The 17,826-nt window shown below is 38.0% G+C and overlaps 1 protein-coding gene across 2 annotated transcripts in view; it reads right to left on the bottom strand.

The window, feature by feature from the left end:
* Positions 1 to 3,441: 3,441 nt before the first annotated feature.
* The window catches only part of LOC120518641 (butyrophilin subfamily 3 member A2-like), a 33,437-nt gene continuing 19,052 nt past the window's right edge, over positions 3,442 to 17,826 (bottom strand). For both annotated transcript variants that reach the window (XM_039741528.1, XM_039741527.1), the window contains exons 10-15: positions 14,689 to 14,715; positions 11,066 to 11,101; positions 10,688 to 10,714; positions 4,580 to 4,606; positions 4,468 to 4,494; positions 3,442 to 4,298 (exon numbers count right to left, since the gene is read on the bottom strand). In XM_039741528.1, coding sequence (XP_039597462.1) covers positions 3,754 to 4,298; positions 4,468 to 4,494; positions 4,580 to 4,606; positions 10,688 to 10,714; positions 11,066 to 11,101; positions 14,689 to 14,715 — 689 coding nt within the window. In that variant the 3' untranslated portion in view covers positions 3,442 to 3,753. The remainder of the gene's footprint in view (positions 4,299 to 4,467; positions 4,495 to 4,579; positions 4,607 to 10,687; positions 10,715 to 11,065; positions 11,102 to 14,688; positions 14,716 to 17,826) is intronic.

The raw sequence follows: 17,826 nt of genomic DNA, 5'->3' as shown, positions 1-17,826 counted from the left end.
TTTCTCATTTGCCTGCTCGGTTTTCTTTATATCTTGTATGAGCTCAGCGAACATCACCTGCAGTTTAGACATTACAATTGTGCTTTCTTGTACCGTAGGTGAAGCGTCAGGCTCTACTGTAGCCGGTGTCCCCGCTATTCCCGGCTCGCGTGGAGTAATTGAGATCGCGGACTGTAAGGCCTTTTCCAGTTTCAGGTGTTCTCCGATCAGCAAGCTATCGAGATCTGCACTCACGATCGTATATTCGCTTCCCTTTTCACTCTCAGCCGGTGACGATGTAGCAGACTGTGGTCCCGAGGAGTCTGTACTTTCGCCCATCTGATCCAGATCTCTCTCTGAAAGGCCGTATCTTGAGCTAGGGTTTGCTGATCTTAGATTGGGTGCAGCTTTAGTTTTCGATTCTTTCGGACCCCCTTTCTGGTTGGCCATGTTTATATATGCTTACATACTGTATATACTGTAGCAGTCTCCTTGGGTTGAATAGATACAGGATATCTCAGGATAATAAGCAAATAGTATGAAAAATAACACCGCTGCTAGCGGAGCTCCATTTCAGATGTCCATCTCTCGCATCGGACCAGACCAACCCCTATTATTTGTCTTTTTAAAATAATTTAGTTAGGTTATTCCCAGGTATATCAAGGATTTAGATTTTCATACTTTTTTTATTTTATTCTTTTTCATATTTTCTTCACAAATTCTTCTATTAAGTGTATACCTCTTTAAATAAACCCATAAAACTATGACCAAGGAAGAAAGTATTTATATTGACAAAGTGATGGTTCCTCACCGCATAGTGTGGATGAGCGGTGACAGCACGTGTCTGTTCTGCTCGCTGGCCTAAATTGTGCACAGCACCACCTTTCTGGCCACTCAGATGCGGGTTGACATTGTTAGCCACGTCTCTGATTAGTTTATATTTGAGTAAACCATTTCAATAAATAATTAGTAACCTATTTTGTTTTGTTTATGTGCTAAATCTTGTCTTATGACCTTTACAGGACATATACTGTCACTCTGTATATTTTAGAACACATTTTTCCTGTTGCTATCCCGCAGCGAAGCACAGGTATTCAGCTACTGTAGTTACAATATACAGTATATATATTGTCACACATGTGCGATTGGGAGGCAGTCAAAGAGCCTAAAGGTGAGTGAAACATCGCGAGATAGAGGGTTGTCACGTGGTACTTACCTGAATCTCTTTTGCCCAACAGAAAACTGGAAGAAAAATAACTCCTCCACTTCCGGATTCCAAAATGGCCGCGACGACATCACTTCCGGTCCACCATGATGATGTCACTTCCGGCTCCATCAATTCACATCACTTCCGTCCCATCCTGATGACGTTGTTTCCGGTTCCTGTTTTCAACGTCACTTACTGCCAACCATTTCCTGTCCCATAATCCTTCCCTCTATAAAGTCGCCATTTTGTCTCAGGAAAATTGTTCATTGTTTTATTTTTAAGACTTTGAATCGTGCTTTTCTTTGATTGTCTGGACGACAATATATGGGGACGGTCCCCAAAACTTTTTCTTGTTTGTGTAACATTCTTTTAAAGAAGAATCCTTATCACAATATATATATATATACTGTAAATATAAAAATTAGCTATAATTAAAGCAACTTCATTACTGTAAAAACTTGGCACATTGTTAATGGCTGGATATTCTGACTAAACTTTCACCAAGGATGTTGTGGAGTTTTGCCCCCCAGACACAGACAGATGGACTCAGAATGTGCCCAAAACACACACGGTTTATTTTACTTTTCTGCACAACACAATGCAACCACAAATCTTCCCAATAAATCAGTTCTTATCTTTTTGTTTTTCTTTTTTTTTCTTTTCCACCTCCACTCCTCTCCTGCAAGCTTCGTCCTCTTCCACCAAACTCCGGCTGGAATGGAGTGGAGTGAGGCGGCCCCTTTTATACCCCACCCAGAAGCACTCTAGGTGTTCCTCAATTACATTCCGACAGCACTTCTGGGTGTGGTGGAAGTGCTGTGTTTTAAACCCAGCTCCTCTTCTAGCAGCACGAGGCGAAGTGCTGCAGACCACGGCTCTGAAATTATCCTAGTGACCCCTGGTGGTGGCCACGTAACCCAACAGGCTTGAGCTTTACAGCCCCATGCTTGTGCCCCCGATGTAATCCAGGTTGGCTGTCCTTCCACATCCCAGGGAATGGCTTGCCCTTTTCTTGGTCCCCTGCTCTCCCAGGCTTCCCGACAGGGCACAATCCCCGGCCGTCCATCACAATATATTACTACTTAATAACATAAATGAATTAATTTACTTGTCCTTATTTATCACACAGCTACTGTATTATTAAATAGAATCATTAGACATAAATAATAATAATAATAATAATAATTCTTTACATTTATATAGTGCTTTTCTCACTACTCAAAGCGCTCAGTAATTGCAGGTTAACGGCCTTGCTCAAGGACCCAACAGAGTAGAGTCCCTTTTGGCATTTATGGGATTCGTAATCCAAATTCACATTAATTTCATATCTTTATGTTTACCCACACTTAAACTCTGCCCATAATACTATTTAAGTGCCCATCTAACAAACAAAACCTGATTAGCTCAGTTCTTCTAACTAAAACAGAATGACACCATCAACAGGTAGAATATATTGAGTAAACTACCAGTTCATTCATTCTGTTCATAAAGGTAAGAAAGGCGGCGAGAATAGATGCCAACAAAAGAACAGAAGAACTGGGCCGATAGAGTGGAGAAAAGAAGAGCTGCGCAGGAAGCAGCAAGCACACCAACCTCTGAGAAAACGAATGCTAAACATACAGAGAAAGATTATTAAAACTAGGAATGCTCAAATCAAGTGTAGTCACTGCACGTTATCATGCTTTCTCTAGTTATTCTTTTTACAAATAAATTTCTTCCCCTTAATGAACCACAATTACTTTTTAGTATTAACCACTCTTATACTGATTATTATTTATTCACTCTCTTTCAGGATTCTACAACCACTTTTGGCACTCCATGACCCACCCACACTATTAATTTGAGCGTAATGAACTTTTCAAATATGTAGCTACTTTTGCTCTTATAAAGTGTAGAAACGCCTACACAGCTCCTTTGTAAGTAACCAAAAATCAAAATATTTAGGAGCAAAAGATAAATTTTAATGAACTCACACAGAAGTACTGCACAGCACTATGTATAACTTCCACTTAAACAAGAAGGAATGACATGAAACATTAGTAAATGAATCTCACAACAGGATCTCTCTCAGGATTTAAACTGGCTATTTGCACTGACATTAAGATTGGAAAAATGTGATGTGGACATGTAGTATCTGACAATACTGCTTCATAAATTCTACAATACTTGGACAAACAAGATCTACAGTTGTGTGTCATTATGTAATCAGTAGAAACAGTGCAAGATCTTTGAAAGAAACAGAAACACATTACTAATGAAATTCTTTAAGTATTTTATTAGAATTATATTTCTGGTAACAGCTTGTTTCACATCAGGTTGGCACATAGGTTGTTTCCTGCAATATCAAATGTGACTTAACCTTGCAGGTCTTGAGAAGGAAATGTAAAGTTAACTTCTATCATGTCCTAAAATTGCAATGTATTAGTGTGTTTTACATCAAATTCATCATGCTAATTTCTTCTAAGTAATTTTAAGCATTTATCTATAAGATACACAGAGATAACCAGCAGATCTGAGATTTTTTTATAACAGTTATATCACATGTGTAGAAATATCTCTTTATTCTGCTATGGACTGTAGGCAGTAGTGTCATCTGTCTGTGCCTTTTCCATTTCATTTGCTAACTGAGGCAAAATAACAAGATCTCTGTCAGGGCTAGCACAGTTAAAAAAGGGATAGAGGGGCATTTCAGTGCTAAATGTCCAAGTGTGAATACGAGAAGTCTCATCCAAATTGTAGAAGGAAAGCTCGCTTTTGTCATAATCCAGAAACACTCCAATCACACTAGCCCTCTGTTTCGTAGTCAGCTCCATTTCTTGTTCAACATTTACAGCAATAAACTTCTTATCTTTCCACTTCAGTTCCCAGTAATTCTTCCAGGCCTTAGTCTTGTCTTTTACTTCACTAAAGTCTGAGTCACTGGTGACACCCAGTCTCCATTTATGAATGTCTCCCACCTTCACCTCCCAGTAGTGTCTCCCAGCAGTGAAGCTCTCATTGGCAATGGCACAGTCCCATCCTCTTAGCTTGGTTGTTTTTGCTCTGACTTTCTTTCCATCTTCTGACACTTTAACATTCTTTGATGATTTGATTTGGCTTATTGTTAGATTAACTGTGTAAAAAGAAACAAATATTGGACTAAATACTTTATCTGTTTCACATAAAATTTAATTGTAATATACTAAAAAGTTTAAAATATTTTTTGCTAAAAAACTGTAAAGATACCAGCCAGTAATACCCTTTTTTAAAAACCTCTTCATCGATGTTATGTCTTTATTTACCTTTTACTGAGCGCATCTCCTCCAGTTCTACAAGAAAAAAAAACAGCAGACAATTACCATTCCTCACACTGGAGTTTACTCCTTCATGATACAAATATAATTAATGCCATACCTTGGCTTGGGATGTATCCTCTGTTTTCTGTTTAGGAGACAGAAAAATAATAAGAATATCAAGTAAAGCAAATGGAACAAAATAACTTTAGCTTAAAATTCAGGCAGCCTCACTGACCAGCTGAACTCTGAAATGCATCAGAAATGCAAACTAACTGTAACAACAACAGGTTTCGGAAAGGAATTTGGAAATGATGCAAATATTTTAATCATTAAGGTTTTGTTTGTATGTGTAAAAATGGTCAAAATTCATAAAACTGAACTTTAAAATTTTTCTGTGGATATATATGTATCAATGTCCAACTCAGGTCCAACTCCTCCAAGGACAGTCCCAATCCCGGCTGCAAAAGGAGGTGGGTTGGACCCCCCCACCAAGGGATCAAAAAACCTTGGTATGAAACCGATGGAATATGAAACAAATCTATGCATTCATGCTACTGCATCTGGGGCAGCCAATGCACCATCATTGGGGATCCATAGTACTGGTGAGAAGTGGACTACTGGCCATAGCAAATTCATTGTGCCAAAATTGGAAACCTGCATCGCTGCATGGAATGTACAAACTGGCCACCATGTTGTCCAAAAGGAAATCATAGCCTAGGAATTGTTGAAATGTAAAATCTTGATTGTGGCAGTATCGGAATTACAACTCACTGGACTTGGAACACTAATCATTCATCCACCAACAGATGATGAAATGATGATGCTGTACTACTCTGGTAGTGGAAAACAAGAAGGAGGTGTTGGATTTATGGTGGATAGCTAGGATGACAGAAATATAATCACTTTCCAGCCAATATCAGTTCACCTGGCAATGCTTACCATTGATAATACTATCAGGACTCACACTCTATCTGTCTATACACCAACTGAGACTATCTTAGATGCTGCCAAGGACGATTTCTACAACAAACTCCAACATACACTGGACACGATTCCGAAGACTGAGCTTGTTGTATTGACTGGAGATTTCAGTTCCCACATTGGTGCAGACCAGCCTAGGATGCAAAGAAATAATGGGCAGATTCAGCCACGGGGAGATCAATGATAATTGATTGCGTCAGTTATCCTTCGCCACATTTAAACATTTGATTGTGGGGAATAGCCATTTCCAACACCCCCAAAAACATCAGTTACATGACGAAGCCCATCAGGCAAAGATTCAGCCATCCTGGACTATATTTTGATCAGCTCTCAATTCTGAATATCACTCAAGGATGTTCGTGCATTGAGAGGGCCAGATTGCAGATCCGACCACTACATAGTCTGTGCTAAGATACAGCTGCAACTCCATCTGGCAAAGCGCAAGAAATCTCCATCAGCCAAGCTGAACTGGACGCATCTGAGGGATACAGCAATCAAGCAAGAAGACCGGCACACAATCATTGAAGAACAGAAAAGTACCTGGAATGGACCAAGTCACCGCTAAAGCGATCAAGGCTGGATGGGACACCCTACTGCATTGACTACACACACTTCATTGAGTTGGCAGTCGTAATATGTACCGATTGCATGGAAAAAAGTTGTCATTGTGCCAATTCTGGAACTATTTTGGCATCAGCCTCCTTTCCATTGTTGGCAAGGTCTTTATGAAGATCATCCAATCCAGGCTACAGAAATATCATAAACAAACCAGCTGAGAAGTACAATAAGGATTCATACCAAATCAAGGCTGCTGCGATCAAATCCTCTTTATTCCCCAACTGATGGAAAAAGAATCAGATGTGGACATCAAACAGTCATCGTCTTCATTGACTTCAAGTCCGCTTTTGACTGTATTCAGTAGCTAGCCATTTGGAAAGCATTGGAGATCACTCGACTCCTCCAAACTTCATATCATGGCTTTACCAGCTCTGTGCTGATTTAAAATGAGCTATCTGAGAAATTCTCCCTTGCTCTTCAACACAGTGATTGACACCATTATGAAAAAAGCATTCAAGGGCAGGTATGGCATGCAGTCAAACAAGTACAACTTTGTGATTGAGTTAATGTTCTCAGACGGCAGCACCATATTCACCACCATTGCTGATTCTCCTGTATGGATCCAAACATGAACCTAGCTCAAACAAGACTGAAAAAGCTTGAGGTCTTCCAAACGCAATGCCTGTGGCAGATCCTGGGAGTCAGTGCAACTGAAAAGGCTGAAATGCATCTGGTGCTTCTAAAATAGGGTGTACTCAGGCTTGTATGGTATAGCTGTAAGCAAATGGTATTGATTTCTTACTTGTCTTTAGAGTCACAAACAGGAATCTATACAGAAGTGTTACATTTTGTGATGTTCCATCTGATGAAATGAAGCACATTTTATTTCCACATGCATAGCAAAATGATCATACATAAGCCAGGTTTCCATCCGAGGAGTTTTTGCGAAAAAATATTTAGCTCTTCAAATTTTAGCTAATGGAAATGCTAATTATCGATAAAATGTTGTACATGTCGACATAATATTTTTCCGTTTAACTTTAGCGCATAAATTCCATATCGATACTTCAGATGTCGCAAAAACTACATTGGAAACATTTTTTGTCAGAAAAAAAGGGCTTTAACGCAAATAAATGTGTCACATGATACATTTTCATCACGTGCAATCAAAGCGAGAATAGCGGAGCGGTTCGCATGGTCTGATGAAGAGCCTCGTTATTTCTCGTGATGAGCCAATGCAGTAGCGGATAGGCTGGGTCTCCTGCTACTAAAAGGGGTACCTGAACTCCCTCCACATCAACTGTAGCCTGGGGGTGTCTCTCAGGATGTCTAAATAATACAAAAACCGCAAAGGTAGTTTACTGTGCCAGTCAAAATATTTAATAAACCGTGTGTTTCATTATCTAAACATTTTTTTCTTATTATTAAATGGCAGATGTTTTAGCATATATGAGAAATTCTCTTATTAATATTAGCTTTAGTTTTTTTTTTTTTTGATTAAACATCGTTATTTTGTATTAATTCAAATTTCAGTTTTAATAAAAAACCTTAAGGGAAGCAGGTTACAGTACTAATTCAGTTGTTATTGCACAGAGAAGGGATGTTGAAAGGTAGGCTCACCTGTACAGATCCGATGCTGCAAACACAGCTGCATCATGGGCACTTCCAGGAGTGCCAACAGAAATGTCTCGTATCATGCACCTGTCATCAACAAGGGCCTGGAGAACAATAGATGGCCATCCTTTGCGATTAATGTAATCGCGGTAGCCTTCCGTCGGGGGAAGAATAGGCACATGCGTGCCATCCAGCGCACCGTAAATCTGTGGCACAAGATGCACCAAGGAATTGCGGTATGCAATTTCATTGGCCTCCGCTACAGTCGGAAGTCTGATATAACACCGCATTAATTTTTCTTTAATAGCGGTGCACACAGCATATACACATCGATGGACGGTAGTTTTACCAACCCCGAAAGTTTCTCCAACTACTCTATACTCGGCGCAGGTTGCCAGCTTGTAAAGGGCGATGGCAATCCGCTTTTGGGTTGGAACCGGTGGTCGATGGCAACCTGTGATTGGCGCAACATCAGGACTGATGAATCCACGCAACATCTCAAACGTTGGCCGTGTCATTCTAAAATGTTGCAGCCAGAGATTTTCTGTAAAGTGTCTCTCCACCACCTCCTCCCAGAAGGTCTTATTTCGTCGTCTCTCCCATACCCGTGGGTTTCGTCGCACTGGGGTACTTTCTTCGAGCTCTAGGGCTATCGGACAAGCAACTGCTTCATTCTGCTGTCGTCTTCGGATATTATGTACAATTCCAATTATTTGTGAAACTGAAATAACAGTAAGCTGGCAAATTTCAAAAAACTGTCTAAATAATCTCTCCATTTCTTTGTTTCTTTGTTTAGTGGACAGGGTGTAACATGGAAAACAAAAGGTAGATAATTTGCGACATACACAAAATTATGTATGGAAACGGCTCACAGGCAGATTTTTTTTCGTGATACAACAAAACTTATGCGACAGTTCGTTTTGGGGGTGACGTCATCACGCACACCATTTTATCGATAAAAAGCCAGTTGGATGGAAACAGGCTGGAGACAGCAAATGTCGCACATTTTTTTTAACGTATATTCTGTTTGTCGATAACAAAACGTCGCAAAAAACTGGATGGAAACTTGGCTATTGATGACACATTGCAAACTGCTGCTGAGACCTCTATATGAAATGTTATACACCTTTGCCTACCAACAGACCAAAACAAAAAACACTATAACTTAAGGCACAAATTTAATATTATTCTTTATGTAGCTGACATTTTTACCCAAGATAACTTACAAACACTGATATATAAAACATATTTAGATGCTTGACAAGAATCAAAGTTAAGAAATAACTAAGAATAACAATTTAGGAAAAGGACAAGAAATTTAGTACTGTTGCTGACACCATTTATAGCAAAGGAGCAAATGCAATTTCAGCCCTGATAAGAACAGATAGTGCAAGGGTAGATATCCCAAATGATGACAATCATATGGCTTTGACAGCTGTGGTCATGAAAACCTTTGAGAGACAGGTGTCAACTCACGTGAAGGACATCATTTCCCTGTAAGACCCCCTTCAGTTTGCAGACAGAGCAAACAGGTCAATGGATGATGAAATAAATATGGGTCTGCACTACATCCTGCAACCGTTTGACAACCCAGGGACCTATACAAAGGTTCTATTTGTGTATTTCAGTCCAGCATTTAATACAATCACCCAGAACTCTTCCAGTTTAAACTCACCCACCTTCTCTGTCATTGCCTCCTCCTGTCAGTGGTTTACTAATTTACTGACAAATAGGAAATAACAGGTGAAACTCACCTCTAGCTCCTCCACAATCAAAACTGATGTCTGCCAGTGGTATATGCTCTCCCCACTGCTCTATTCACTCTGTATTAACCTTGTTACTGTTACACTTTTTCTCAAAAGAACAGCTAAAATGCATTTTACAGCCTGAGTAATCCTCAGGTCCAACGCTTATGTGTTAGAGACGCATCTATACAGTTGCCCAAGTGATACTCGAGACTAACGCTTTTGGCATTGTTTTCACAGTCTGAGAGACACTCGAGTCTAATGCTAAGGAGGTTCATGACTATACTTCTAAGGACCGCTCTGTTGAGCTCCTCTAATATGAGTTTGACACAACCATCACTGGACTCATAAGAAATGGTGATAAGTCTGCATACATAAGGGAAGTTGAGTACAGGGCCCTTTGGTGTGGTCTGAACAATCTCGATCTAAACGTCATCAAAACTGTGGAGATGACAGTGGGCTTCAGGAGGGACCCTCCAATATTACATCCTGTCTCCGTACTTAAAATATTGTGTCAATTGCAGAAACCTTCACAACCTTAATAACAGGAATGGAATCCTTGACCTCAAAAACAACCAATTCTTGTGCAAGATTGTAACATTTACTATCCCAATGAGTCAAAAGAAGCAATAGTAAAACCAAATCATAACAGGAATGTTTCCTTTAAAAAATATATTTTTTCATACAACTTGATTCATGTCAGGGGCCCCTGTAACTTGAGGAGCTCTGAGCTGCAGCCCAGATTAGGCCAATCACAAGTCTGTTTGTGACCATATCTGTGCTTTATCAAATCAATGTCATCTGGCTCGTTGCTCCTCCCATACTATCGCTTTGGGCAGATGATATTCTATCATTTGCAGGTACAAATCAATAGACAAAACAAGAAGCCACACATACTCTCAGTTTCACTTAATGCTTTCCATGGCCAAAATATAAAAGTGACACAGTACAAAACACTCTAACATTTAGTTCACTGATTTTTATCACATTACTTAAATAACAGGGGCTTTTGCTCTTCTCATGCTACTATCCTCCAGTTTACCGGCACCTTTTCAGCTTATTCATTACACTTGAACTGCTTATATTTCAATAAAAACTGGAAAAATCCTAAAATGTTTGACCAGTAGTGCATGTACATTTAACTTTTTGCCTCAGAAACTCAGACTGAGAAATAACTTTTAAGCTGATTTGCTTCAACTTGACATAGTTTACAACAACCAAAGTGCAAAATATCAACCAGTAATACTGATGCTTTTAAAAGAGTAAGTGTAGTTGTAAAAAATTCAAGCCACAAAAGTAAAACATTTTATAGACAAATGGTGTCTTACTTATTATAGCGTTAAGGTCACTGCAATCTGGAAAAAAGCAAAAAATAAGAGGGACTAATTATTCTGACTTTGAACTTTATTTGAAGCAAAAAAATAAATTCATCTTTCTAATCTTCATTTATAATAATATAACAGTTATCTTGTACGATTCCCATAAAATACATTTCATATAGCTAGTGTGATTTATATGAATAGTATTAAATTAACATTTTAATGCCTTCTAGTAGCTCAGTAACTAAAAATAAATTATTTCATTAGTCTAACACACAAGTATTCTCAGCATATGTTAAGTTCAGCAGTTATGCACATCTTCAAATAATCAGTTCATTTGATAAGCTGTCATTTACTATCAAAAACCTTCGTTGTCAAAAATCTTACCTTGTTTTAATTTTCGACTTTCTGATTTTGTATTTTCTATTAACAAAACAAAAGAATGAGTTTTAATTACACATAGTAATACAGATTTACCTCCCCATGATATCTCACCTGAAGAAAGGTTTGACCTGACTAGGGCACCAGATAACCAGGAAGTAAATTAACCAAGGGATTAGAGGTTTGGAAAAAGAGTGGTAAGAAATACAAGAAGTACTTGTTACTTTTAAGCATAAATGATCTAAATAACAAAGCCAAATGGTAAGCAAAAGTTATATAAAACAAAGCAACTGCAAGTCTTTTAGAAGCCATTATAAGAACTTGCAGCCATTGCATCACAAGTCACAACAAAGATGGCCCTGAAATAAAAATGAACTCATCTAAATGGTATCAGAAAGAGCCAAACACTTAGGTGAAAAAAAATTTTCTAAAGAAATGAATAAAAACAAAATTCACAAATTCTGCAAATAGGCTACAGTCTGTAAATTCTGACCTTTTAGATATCCTGGGTTCAAATCCTTTTCCCATTTGTTCTCACATCTGATAAAAGCATTTTCATACATTACATACCCTGGCTGAGACATAACAGTTGGTTTTTCAAGGCAGATCATTACAAAGTAAAACTTATTACTTGGGGTTCATGTGAAGTTCAAAATGGGTATTTGAATTATGACTGCTGCAAATATTTCTGAAGCACAAAGTGTTTTAGTAAATGACACAATGCCGGTGCAGTTCTCTCAGACAGCATAAGTGGGTTAAGTGGGTACATCTCATTTCAGTATACAGCAGTATGACAACCCAGTTTATTGGCCAAGAACTGAGTGTGCGCTGTAAAAGCTTCAGCCTTAAATCTGATGTGGGTAGCTTTATGTTTCTGAGATACTTGCGTAAAGGAGGATTTAGTGAAAGCTGTTGGTACAGCTTCAGTGATATCAGCACTCTTCATGTTGCAGAGACTGGCAAAGGTGCGTGAACTTTAAAATAAGAATATGCATTTGTCAAACGTGGTATTCATTCACAGGGTCAAATCTAAACAGCTGACAATGGCCCACAGCCATATATTGATCATCTATTAAGGATAAGATTGAGCAACACCTGGCAAGGACAGGAGTTATTAGGAACAGTCAGCATGGGTTCAGAAGATGGAGGTTGTGTTTTACTAACATGCTGGAATTGTATGAGGAGGCAACAAAATGATACAATCAAACTGGAGCAGGTGATCTTATTTATCATGACTTTCAGAAAGTATTTGATACGGTGCCATATATGAGGTTGGCCATCAAACTAAAAGAAGTGGGAATTTAGAGTGTGGTGTGTAGATGGGGGCAGAATTGGCTCAGACACAGGAAGCGGGTGATGGTGTGGGGAACCTTATCAGAATTGGTGCGTGGTGCTCCACAGGGGTTAGTAATACGACCGCTGCTATTTTTAATAAATATAAATGATTTAGATAGGATTATAAGTAACGAGCTGGTTAAGTTTGCAGATGATACCAATATAGGTGGATTAGCAGATAATTTGGAATCCGTTATATCATTACAGAGGGACTTGGATAGCTGACAGGGTTGGGCAGATTTGTGGCAGATGAAATTTAATGTCAGTAAATGTAAAGTATTACACATAGCAAGTAAAAAGGTTAGGCTTGAATACACAATGGGAGTTCTGAAAATTGAGAATACACCTTATGAGAAGGATTTAGGCGTCGTAGTGGATTCTAAGCTATCGACTTCCCAACAGTGTTCAGAAGCCATTAAGAAGGCTAACAGAATGTCAGGTTATATAGCACCCTGCAACAAGGTCCGCATGTAGGCCAGTGATCTCTAAATCCTTCATCATTTTCAAGTAATGTTGAGAACAAAGCGGTGTTCAGTTGTTCAAACAGATAAGCTACAATAACAGGCAGCACCATTTTAAAAAAGATACTCCCCTTCAGTGCATAATGGATATGTGAGGTGCATCTAGCACAAACATGTTTTCCTAAATGTACAGTCATATGAAACAATTTGGGAACACCTCTTAATTTTTTGGAATTTTGTTTATCATTGACTGAGCTTTCAACGTAGCAACTTCCTTATACTATATGGCATGCCTTACGGAAACAGTAGTATTTCAGCAGTGACATCAAGTTTATTGGATTAACAGAAAATATGTAATATGCATCATAACAAAATTAGACAGGTCCATAAATTTGGGAACCCCAATAGAGATATTACATCAATACTTAGTTAAACCTCCTTTTGCAAATATAACAGCCTCTAGACACCTTCTATAGCCTTTGACAAGTGTCTGGATTCTGGATGGAGGTATTTTTGACCATTCTTCCATATAAAATCTCTCCAGTTCAGTTAAATTTGATGGCTGCCGAGCATGGACAGCCTGCTTCAAATCATCCCATAGATTTTCAATGATATTCAAGTCAGGGGACTGTGAGGTCTATTCCAGAACATTGTACTTCTCCCTCCACCAAATCTGACAGTAGCAGGTGTTTTTCTTAGAATGTGGTGTTCTTCCGCCATGCAAAGCGCTTTTTGTTATGACCAAATAACTTAATTTTTGTCTCATCAGTCCAAAGCACTTTGTTCCAATATAAATCTGGCTTGTATAAATGATCTGAATACAACAAGTGACTCTGTTTGTGGCGTGAGTGCAGAAAGGGCTTCTTTCTCATCCCCCTGCCATACAGATGTGATTTGTGCAAATTGCGCTAAATTGTAGAACGATGCAAAGATACACCATCCGCAGCAAGATGTTCTTGCAGGACTTTGGAGGAAATCTGTGGGTTGTCTGTAACCATTCTCACAATCCTGCGCATATGCCACTCCTGTATTTTACTTGGCCTGCCAGACCTGGGTTTAACAGCAACTGTGCCTGTGGCCTTCCATTTCCTGATTACATTCCTTACAGTTGAAACTGACAGTTTAAACCTCTGAGATAGCTTTTTGTGGCCTTCCTCTAAACCATGAGACTGAACAATCTTTGTTTCAGATCTTTTGAGAGTTGCTTTGAGGATCCCATGCTGTCACTCTTCAGAGGAGAGTCAAAGGGAAGCACAACTTGCAATTGACCACCTTAAATACCTTTTCTCATGATTGGACACACCTGTCTATGAAGTTCAAGGCTTAACAAGCTAATCCAAACAATTTGGTGTTGCAAGTAATCAGTATTGAGCGGTAACGCATTCAGATCTGCAAAAATAGATAGATAGATAGATAGATAGATAGATAGATAGATAGATAGATAGATAGATAGATAGATAGATAGATAGATAGATAGATAGATACTTTATTAATCCCAAGGGGAAATTCACATACTCCAGCAGCAGCATACTGATAAAAAACAATATTAAAGAGTGACACAAATGCAGGTATAACAGACAATAACTTTGTATAATGTTAAGGTTAATGTTAAATTACAAGGGTACCCAAATTTTTGCACAGCCAGTTTTTCACATTTGATTTAATTTCATACAACTAAATACTGCTTAACTAAAAATGTGCACATTTACTTTGTAATGATGCATCTACTTGAGAAGAATTTTTAGTACTCTTTCCACCTCTGTGTGCAATAATATTAAACTATTTTGCCTTTTGTGTAATAAATACACTTACAGAAAGAAAGAAACAACTTACCCAGATGCTTCTTGAGATCTTCTATATCTGAAAATGAAACATTTTATTATATATCAGTATAGTTCATTTGCATAAAATATATTTAAGACAAACAGATTGTGATTGCATTCACTACACTTTTGGCACGCAGACTTATTCTGATAAACTGGAAGAACCTAAACTCTCCTCTTTTAAGTCAGTGGGAAACAGATGTGTTATATAATTTGAAATTGAAAAAATCAAATACTCAGTTATAGGAGCCGTACAGACTTTTTTCAAAACATGGCAGGATCTAATCAGTAATATTTTAAAATAAGTTCATGAAGCACAGAGAGTTTATTAATTTAGGTATGTTTACAAGCCGTAAAATATTTACGCCGTTTGACTTGCTCTCTCTCTCAGAGGTGGGGATCGATCTGTTCTTAACTCAATTTTTCTTTTTGTAAAAACTTGATTGTTTTGTTTGGATTGCAATAAAATATATATATATATATATATATATATATATATATATATATTTAATTTACAAAATATACTGTTCCTCATTTTTGAAATTATTAGCTGAATATAAACAAATAAATTAATATGACCAATTACAAAAAGTAAAACATGGTACTATTCCCATGTTGTACAATGTATGTAACATATATGTCTGTAGTTTAGAAATAATATTTTCCACAGAAGCAGTCAAGTCTTTAGTAGAATTAATATTTTGTCTTATGAAATAATTTGTTTGTAAATGGTGTGATGGGTGGCCAGAACCCTTACCCAGCCGGGACGCTCAGAGTGTGGAAGGACTGGGGGAGAGAGTATTTTCAGGACAGTTTCTCCCCTGGGCCAACAGAGGGCAGACCCCATGGTTTCCAGGGGATACATGGATCTTTCCAGGGACTTATTTGGCCACACTTCCACCAGACCCAGGCACGTGGCCGGAAGAAGCTTGTTGGGCACCTGGAGTCCTTCCGGGTGCCCTATAAAAAGGGGCCAGTCTTCACCCTTCAAATGCCAGAGTCAGGAGGAAGAGGACAAAGCCTGAGGAGGAGTGGAGGGAGAAGGACTGGCAGCAAGAAGGGACTGTATTGGGCTGTGAACCTTGTGTTTTGGTGTGTGGTGATTTGTGCACTTTATTGTGAATAAACATGTGTAGTGTAGCAAACCTGTCTCCTGCCTGTCTGTGTTGGGTTGGCTTTCACAATGGATAATGGCAACACAGAGTTCAAAACTCTTCTCGTTTAATTATTTTAAAGCTTTAAATATTATATTTAGGAGCCATCCACTACTCCATCCATTTTCTAAACCTGTTTATTCCACTGTAGAAGAGCAACAGACAACAGCTTATAATCACAGAATTCAGAGTTATTAGTCAATTGAACACAAACGTCTTTGGAATGTCAGATGCAATCAGATGGTGTGCCATGGATGGCATGCAAACTTAACACAGGAAGTGAACAGGTTGGGATTAAGCCCAGTGTCCTGGAGGTGTAATAGTATCAATGATAACCACTACTCCAAAATGCAGTCCCTAGTCTTTTTCTTTAGATGGAAATATTACATTAATAGGACCACTACCCTAAATGGTCTGAAGGCAGTACATGCTGGTAAAAGAACATTTAAGGTGCTTTATGTTTAGCTTACTTTGTTGTTATTTTTATAAAATAATGCATGTGGAAAAGTAAGTGCTTGCATTCAATGATTTCAATGATTTTCATTTAGCAATATGAACCAAACTAAAGTCAACAATTATTTCAACCTTCTTTGTCAGAACAGGGTGAAGGGGAAAATGGGTGGTGCAGTTTAGTGGCAACAATAAGAAACAAACTTTCATTCATACATAGTTTATTATAGTTTGCTATTATTAAAATTAAAGGAGATCACACATAACATTTTATTTATTGTGTTATAAAAATAAAATAACATTTTTGGCTAGAGATTCAAATTTAGAAATTTTAGGAATTAGCTAGCAAAGTGCAGTTTCAAACTTCTGTGTGCAACAAAGTGTTACAAACCTATTAAGCGTTGTCCTGATTGCTTTAATGATTATTTAATTACAGTTATATTATAATTGTTTGACTTTGCCAAATAACTTCAGACTTCAAATTTCGGTTTGGTCTTTGTTTTAGGAACTTTGAACTTTGCTAAGTGACCCTACCCTGGTTTGTAACTATTCTCTTAAACTGCCTCTAAACTATCATCCAGTGGTTCCTCTATCACTCTTGGCAAATTGTCTGGAGTGGCTCATTCTTGTTAACCATACTTTACAGGTTGGCTCCTCTGTGGATCCACTACAATTCACATACAAATGGAATTGTTCAGTGGAGGATGCAGTCATGACTGCTCTTCATACCAGTTATGTACATTTGGATAAGCCACTATTTTGTGAGAGTACTGTTTATTGAATTTACTTCAGCCTTTAACTGCATAAAGGCTGATATCCTTTGCAGTAAATTACAGAAATTCCAGGTGGATCCCTAATTATACCCTATAAATTATGGACTTTCTCCTTAATAGGGAGCAGTTTGTTAAGGTTGACAATTATATTTCTATAGGTCATCGTACATTAACAGGAGCTCCATAAGACATGCTGATGACCCCTATACTCTTCTCTATCTATACTAATAGCTTGAAAGGATCTGAGAGCAGTTGTTTAACTGTCAGATTTGGAGATGATACAGCTGTGATTGACACTTCTATCAATGTGGCACATTTTGAGGAAGAAGCAAAGAGGTTGCAGAGATGGTGCCAGGAGTGCAACCACTGGTCCTCAATGGAGAACAAATTGAGAGAGTTAGTAGCTTTAAGCACCTAGAAACCTATCATTAGAAAACATGATGTTAATTTTCATACGTAGATCACACCCAATTATACTTTTCTTTTAGATAAAATTAGGTTTCTCCAAAGTTTTCGTTAATTAAATGTGCTAGTGAATTAATGGAGTGGATGAATGAGAACTACTTGTCTTTAAACAAAGATAAAACAGAAATGTTAATTATTGGTGGTAAAGATACTGGTCACAACAATATTTTGTCATTATTTAACTCTGCTGGAGTTTTACTGAATCAGCTCACAATCTAAGTGTTATCTTTGACACTAGCATGTCATTTAAACCGTACATTATTAAATTGTCCAAAACATATTTTTTCCATCTTAAAAATGTTAGGA

Source organism: Polypterus senegalus, chromosome 18, assembly GCF_016835505.1.
Source record: "Polypterus senegalus isolate Bchr_013 chromosome 18, ASM1683550v1, whole genome shotgun sequence".
In the NCBI taxonomy this organism is placed as follows: domain Eukaryota; kingdom Metazoa; phylum Chordata; class Cladistia; order Polypteriformes; family Polypteridae; genus Polypterus; species Polypterus senegalus.
Note: the sequence above shows the minus strand (reverse complement) of the source record. Positions and strands in the feature narration are given on the sequence as shown.